Source organism: Palaemon carinicauda, chromosome 10, assembly GCF_036898095.1.
Source record: "Palaemon carinicauda isolate YSFRI2023 chromosome 10, ASM3689809v2, whole genome shotgun sequence".
Taxonomy (NCBI): Eukaryota; Metazoa; Arthropoda; class Malacostraca; order Decapoda; family Palaemonidae; genus Palaemon; species Palaemon carinicauda.
In genome coordinates, this window is record NC_090734.1 from 59532052 (window position 1) to 59539708 (window position 7657).

General features: G+C 41.3%; 1 protein-coding gene across 1 annotated transcript; it reads left to right on the forward strand.

The window, feature by feature from the left end:
- Nucleotides 1-1437: 1437 nt before the first annotated feature.
- Nucleotides 1438-3381, forward strand: LOC137648015 (ribosome-binding protein 1-like). Its single transcript, XM_068380960.1, has one exon. The coding sequence runs from the start codon at nucleotides 1438-1440 to the stop codon at nucleotides 3379-3381; it is 1944 nt and encodes a 647-aa protein (XP_068237061.1).
- Nucleotides 3382-7657: the final 4276 nt, after the last annotated feature.

Consider the following 7657-nt stretch of genomic DNA (forward strand, 5'->3'; position numbering starts at 1 on the left):
AATGGAGGAGACGCAACACAGAGAGACGTTGAAAGTCTTCCTGATGTTGATACTGAGAAGACAGATGCCAGGAAGACAAAGAAATATAGGTCTATGGAACGGAGGAGTGAAATTCGAGCATTGGATGAAATATTTCTCAATCAAGACCAGGCGTTATCTACGACGATGGAACAGAATTTCCTGCTAGAGAATGAATTAGAAAGAGAAAGAAAAGCCAAGTGTAGACTTTTGCAAAATCATGCGCAAGAGTTGGAGGCGGCTTATGATTACCACAAAAAGTACAAGGAAATTGAAGACAAAACCAAAGGTCAGCTCAATGCCAAAGTGGCAAAGCAACACCGTGAACTTCTTCTGCAGGAACAAGAGCTGGCATTTTTGAGGCAGCAACTTGACCAAGACAAACGCCAGCATGATGAACTGATGAATAAAATGCACTTGGAAAAACTATCCGCGGAAAGGAAAATCCAGGAAGAAAACGATGCATTGTGCAAAGAACAAGATACACTCAGCGAACAGGTTTTCGAAGAGCAAGGGAAGAAAAGGGAGGAAGAGCTGCAGCTTATTCTAAGAACGCTTAACCTGGAAAAGCTCATGCACGATTGCCTCAGAGTGCTGAATGAGGGATGTAAAAACGCAAAGAGAATGCCTGGGTCTACATGGTCGGAACACCTGAGTACTTCTACTGTTTGTGCAGTAGTTCTGGAGGAACGGGAAAATTTTGTTCTACAAAGATCGCCAGATAAACTTGGACAGTCTGATCCATTAGAAGAACCTGATCCAATTATATCACCCAAAGGAGGAGACAACTGGCATCCACAGGAAGAAACAAAACGACCGCCTTCGAATTACTGGTTGCAAAAGGGCAAGAATAATAGTGACCAGAAGACCAAGAAACAAATGGCCAAGGAACCGGGGAGCGACAGTCTAACCTTTCAGGAAAAAGCAGACTATAGACTTGTTTCTAAGCTTGAGGAAATTCTCAATTTGAAAAGGGATTCTTCAGATACCAGGCAGAGAAATTCTTTGTTAGAAGAGGAATTAGAAAACTTTTACCTTTTGAGGCAAAACAACAATAAGAAGAATGAACAAGGAGTAGAGCAGAAGAAAAATACAATTGAAAGTATTGAGCATCAAAACACGGGCCTATGGGCCTTAAAAGCTGGAACTCAAGGAGGCTTAGATGCCCAAGGTAGCGGACCTCAAAGAGTCAGAGGTGCCCAAGGTGGTGGACCTCAAAGAGGCAGAGGTGCCCAAAATAGAAGACCTCAAAGACTCAGAGGTTCCCAAGTTTGTGGGGTTGGACCTCAAAACATGGGCCAAAGAACCATCAATGGCAGAGGTGCCTAAGGTGGTGGACCTCAAAGAGGCAGAGGTGCCCAAAATAGAAGACCTCAAAGACTCACAGGTGCCCAAGTTCGTGGGGTTGGACCTCAAAACATGGGCCAAAGAACCATCGATGGCAGAGGTGCCCAAGGTAGTGGACCTCCAAGAGGCAGAGGTGCCCAAGGTGGTGGACCTCAAAGAGGCAGAGGTGCCCAAAATAGAAGACCTCAAAGACTCAGAGGTGCCCAAGTTCGTGGGGTTGGACCTCAAAACATGGGCCAAAGAACCATCGATGGCAGAGGTGCCCAAGGTGGTGGACCTCAAAGAGGCAGAGGTGCCCAAGGTGGTGGACCTCAAAGAGGCAGAGGTGCCCAAAATAGAAGACCTCAAAGACTCACAGGTGCCCAAGTTCGTGGGGTTGGACCTCAAAACATGGGCCAAAGAACCATCGATGGCAGAGGTGCCCAAGGTAGTGGACCTCCAAGAGGCAGAGGTGCCCAAGGTGGTGGACCTCAAAGAGGCAGAGGTGCCCAAAATAGAAGACCTCAAAGACTCAGAGGTGCCCAAGTTCGTGGGGTTGGACCTCAAAACATGGGCCAAAGAACCATCGATGGCAGAGGTGCCCAAGGTGGTGGACCTCAAAGAGGCAGAGGTGCCCAAAATAGAAGACCTCAAAGACTCAGACGTTCCCAAGTTCGTGGGGTTGGACCTCAAAACATGGGCCAAAGAACCATTGGTGGCAGAGGTGCCCAAGATAGTGGACCTCCAAGAGGCAGAGGTGCCCAAAATAGAAGACTTCAAAGACTCAGACGTTCCCAAGTTCGTGGGGTTGGACCTCAAAACATGGGGCAAAGAACCATCGATGGCAGAGGTGCCCAAGGTAGTGGACCTCCAAGAGGCAGAGGTGCCCAAGGTGGTGGACCTCAAAGAGGCAGAGGTGCCCAAAATAGAAGACCTCAAAGACTCAGAGGTTCCCAAGTTCGTGGGGTTGGACCTCAAAACATGGGACAAAGAACCATCGGTGGCAGAGGTGCCCAAGGTAGTGGACCTCCAAGAGGCAGAGGTGCCCAAAATAGAAGACCTCAAAGACTCACAGGTGCCCAAGTTCGTGGGGTTGGACCTCAAAACATGGGCCAAAGAACCATCGGTGGCAGAGGTGCCCAAGGTCATGAACCTCGAAGACGCAGAGGGGCCCAAGGTAGAACACCTCAGAAAGAGAGAGGTGCCCAAGGTAGTAGACCTCAGAGAGAGAGAGGTGCCCAAGGTCGTGGACCTCAAAGAGGCAAAGGTGCCCAAAATAGTAGCCCTCAAAGACGCAGAGGTGCCCAAGGTAGTAAACCTCAAAGAGACAGAGGTGCCCAAAATAGTATACCTCAAAGTCACATAGGTGCCCAAGGATATGGTTCTCAAAGCCGAAGGGATCAGGGGGTTGTACCTCAAAACATGAGCCAAAGAACCTTAGAAGCAGAAACTCAAAATAGGGGCAAAACCCCCGGTGGCAGTACTGCTCCAGGTAGTAGATCTCCAAAAGACAGAAGTGCCCAAGGTAGTGGATCTCCAAAAGACAGAAGTGCCCAAGGTAGAGGACCTCCAATAGGCACAGGTGCCCAAGGAAGCAGACGTCCTCTAGGTACTGGACCTCAAAAAAGCAGTACTGCTTCAGGTAGGGGAGGCAGAAGTTTGTATGTGTGGAGTAACATGCCTTTGAACCTTTCTTTAAAACAGAGAAGCCTTGCATTTAAGAAGCAAAGGGATGCGAGAGGAGTCATCAGGGTTAGAAATTTTACATGGACAGTTTTTCTAGGAGGCATAATACAATCCGATGTAATAGTTAGGACTAGAAAACCTAGGTATGATAGCATTGGGTCAGTAAACGTGGATTCTAATAACTTCCTAACAGCAACTATAAATAATTCCGATATAATAATTGGAATTGGCACGGACGATACAACGAATCGCTCGATTATGACCTATAACGCAGCAATAGAATTAGGCCTCGACGACCAGATAGGCCGACGGAGGCCCTTAGACTGGGAGGTTCTTTTTTCGAAGAATTAAGTATCATTGGAATGATAAAAAACGTTCCAGTTAAATTAAGTCCAGATTTAACAGTTAACGTTAACTTTTATATTCAGAATCGCGACATGTATCCAAGTGTTTCAATTGGACATGAAGTTTTGTGCCAAGAGGGATTAATCAGGATTTTTGATAATGATGGGTCAAGACTTATCAAGGAAAATAATGAGAAATGGATATTTAAAGACTCTAATTTGACACCTATGACCTTTTATGGTCGAGTTCGTTCCAACTATCGCAGTCAAAAGGTCAAATTTCATATAACAGAACAGCCAGGAAACTACGTGAGAAAAGAATTCCTTATGAATAAGACAAGACTGGTTCTAGGGATACAAAGGCAAATGGTCGAACTAGAATCACTGGTAATGATTATCCGTAAAGGTAGAGTAGGTCCCGTCAAAATTAGGACTTTGAACACATTTCACAATAATCATGGAGATATAATATTAGGGACAAGTTTCTTGAAAAGAACTAATGCTATAGTGGATTATAAGAACCAATACTTATACCTGAAGACTACAAAAGCCTGGTTCCGAATAGATCTGAATGAAGAACGATCTTTATCACCTATTTCCACGCCTAGTATTGACGTGAACTTGGGTTAGATTACGACAGTCGTCTCTATCTTGAACTTTTAAATCAATACTTCTCAACTCATTCACTGAAATACTCGGTTTGAAAAATAGGTGGAATACCCAAAAGTACTTGTTCTGCAAAAGAAAACACCTTGTCTTTCTAGTATGCTATGTTTCCTGATGGGGTCGTACAAGGGCTTCGTCAGGTAAACAAACGGTCAGATATCTAGATCTATTCTTTCGGATACTAACCTTCGGGTGGTTCTGATGGAATAATCTAGAAGACTGGCTATGCAGAGGGAGGGATAGGGTTCTTCTAGTATGCAGCCACGTCCTTATAGGACGACCAAAGAAATTATATCCTTTGAGGAGAAGGTAAAGGAGAAAAATAAAATATGACAAATTTAGGAGATGCTTGGCTGAAATACCCAGTTTGAAAAATAGGTGGAATACCCAAAAGGACTTGCTCTGTCTATTATGCTATGTTTCCTGGTGGGGTCGTACAAGGGCTTCGTCAGGTGTGAACGAATGGTCAGATATCTAGATCTATTCTTTCGGATACTAACCTTCGGGTGGTTCTGGGGAAATAAACCTAGAAGACTGGCTCTGCAGAGGGAAAGAGTGGAAATTCTTCTAGTATGCAGTCAGGTTCTTATTGTGTGAACCAAGGAAATTAGGCTGGGGAAAAAGCTGATTGTTTTTGAGAGATATGTCTGGACATCATTAAAAATGACGAGCGAGAAGGATTGTGAGAGCAATGTCCAATGCTGGAGAGGTAGAAGACCTGTACCAAGGTGCAAATGGAAGGGCATCTATATCAGTAGCAGAAAAAAATATGAAGATCGTAAAAAACATAATAAAATAAATCAGCAAAGAAGGAAGAAGAGAAGCAGGAGAAAAAAAAAAGAAAAAAAAAACTGCAAAATAAAAGAAAAGATATAAAATGAAAAAAAAAAACATGCAGAAGCAACAGAAGGAGGAGGAGGAAGTGGAGCAGCTGCAGAAAAAAATAAAAATACAAAAAACAAAATGAAATATAAAATCCAAAAAACTATAAAATCGGAAAAAAAAATGTGAGGCAGTAGCAGCATGCAGATGATGAGAATGAGAAGTGGCCACAACTGAAGCAGCAGCAAAAAAAAAAAAAAAAAAAAAAAAAAAAGAGAGAGGCAGCTGTAGCTGCAAGAGGAGTAGAAGTGGCTGAAGCAGCAGCAGCGAAAATAAATTGGAAACAAAAAGATAGAAAATACAAGAGGTAGCAGCAGAAACATTGACTGAAAGAAGAGAAGTGGCTGAGGGAGCAAAAAAAAAGGAAAAAAAAATCCATAAGTAAGAGGCAGCAGCAGCAGCATGGGCAGCAAGAGGAGACGTAGAAGCGGCTGGGGCAGCAGCAGAAAAAAAAATAAATAAAAAATTAAAAAAAGAAAAAAAAAAGGGGGGGGGGGGGCAGCAGCAACATAAGCAGCAAGATGAGAAGTACATGGAGGAGCAGTGGCTGAGACAGCAGCAGAAAAAAAAATAATCAAAACAAAAAAATCCAAAAATAAGATGCAGCAGCAAGAGCAACATGAGGAGAAGTAAAAGGGGGAGAAGTGGCGGAGGGAGCAAAAAAAAAAAAAAAGAGAGGCAGCAGCAGCAGCATGAGTGAGCAGCTAGAGGAGAAGTAGAAGGAGGAAAAGTGGCTGGAGCAGCACCAGCACAAAAGAAAAAAAAAATTCCGAAAAATAGAAAAAAAAGAGGCAGCAGCAGCAGCAGCAAATGGAAAACGACAACGAGGAAAAATGGTTGAGGCAAACACCCCCCCCCCCAAAAAAAAAAAAAATAGAAAATAAAAAAAATACAAAAAAAAATACAAAAAAAAAGGCAGCAGCAGCAGCAAGAGGAGAAGAAGGGGGACACGTGGCTAAGGAAAAAAAAAAGAAAAAAAAAGAGAAGATATGACTGACGCAGCAGCCAAAAAAGGAGAAAAGAGGTTAAAAAAGAGAAAAAATAAATAAAAAAAATCCAAAAAAAGAGGAAGCAGCAACAGCAAGAGGAGAAGAAGGGGGACACGTGGCTGAGGAAAAAAAAAAGAAAAAAAAAGAAAAAAAAAGAGAAGATATGACTGACGCACCAGCCAAAAAATGAGAAAAGAGGTTAAAAAAGAAAAAAAAATAAATAAAACAAAAAAAAAATCCAAAAAAGAGGAAGCAGCAGCAGCAAGAGGAGAAAAAGGGGGACACGTGGCTGAGGGGAAAAAAAAAGAAAAAAAAAAAGAGAAGATATGACTGACGCACCAGCCAAAATATGAGAAAAGAGGTTAAAGAAGAAAGTAAATAAATAAAACAAAAAAAAAATCCAAAAAAAGAGGAAGCAGCAGCAGCAAGAGGAGAAGAAGGGGGACACGTGGCTGAGGAAAAAAAAGTAAAAAAAGAAAAAAAAGAGAAGATATGGCTGACGCACCAGCCAAAAAATGAGAAAAGAGGTTAAAAAAGAAAATAAATAAATAAAACAAAAAAAAAATCCAAAAAAAAAGAAGCAGCAGCAGCAAGAGGAGAAGAAGGGGGACACGTGGCTGAGGAAAAAAAAAAGAAAATAAAAGAGAAGATATGACTGACGCACCAGCCAAACAATGAGAAAAGAGGTTAAAAAAGAAAATAAATAAACAAAACAAAAAAAAAAATCCAAAAAAGAGGAAGCAGCAGCAGCAAGAGGAGAAGAAGGGGGACACGTGGCTGAGGAAAAAAAAAGAAAAAAACAGAAAAAAAGAGAAGATATGACTGACACACTAGCGAAAAAATGAGAAAAGAGGTTAAAAAAGAAAATAAATAAAAGAAAAAAAATCCAAAAAATAGGAAGCAGCAGCAGCAAGAGGAGAAGAAGGGGGACACTTGGCTGAGGAAAAAAAAAGAAAAAAACAGAAAAAAAGAGAAGATATGACTGACGCAGCAGTCAAAAAATTAGAAAAGAGGTTAAAAAAAGAAAATAAATATATGAAACAAAAAAAATCCAACAAAGAAGAAGCAGCAGCAGCAAGGGAGAAGAAGGGGGACACGTGGCTGAGGAAAAAAAAGGAAATAAAAAGAAAAAAAAGAAGATATGACTGACGCACCAGCCAAAAAATTAAAAAAGAGGTTAAAAAAGAAAATAAATGAATAAAACAAAAAATCCAAAAAAAGAGGAAGCAGCAGCAGCAAGAGGAGAAGAAGGGGGACACGTGGCTGAGGAAGAAAAAAAAGAAAAATAAAGAAAAAAAAGAGAAGATATAAATCACGCACCAGCCAAAAAATGAGAAAAGAGGTTAAAAAAGAAAATAAATGAATAGAACTAAAAAAAAATCCAAAAAAGAGGAAAGAGCAGCAGCAAGAGGAGAAGAAGGAGGACACGTGGCTGAGGAAGAAAAAAAAGAAAAAAAAGAAAAAAAAGAGAAGATATAAATGACGCACCAGCCAAAAAATGAGAAAAGAGGTTAAAAAAGAAAATAAATGAATAAAACAAAAAAAAATCCAAAAAAGAGGAAACAGCAGCAGCAAGAGGAGGAGAAGGGGGACACGTGGCTGAGGAAGAAAAAAAAGAAAAAAAAGAAAAAAAGAAAAAAAAAGAGAAGATATGACTGACACATCAGCCAAAAAATAAATTAATAAAAAAAATCCAAAAAAGAGGAAGTAGCAGCAGCAAGAGGAGAAGAAGGGGGACACGTGGCT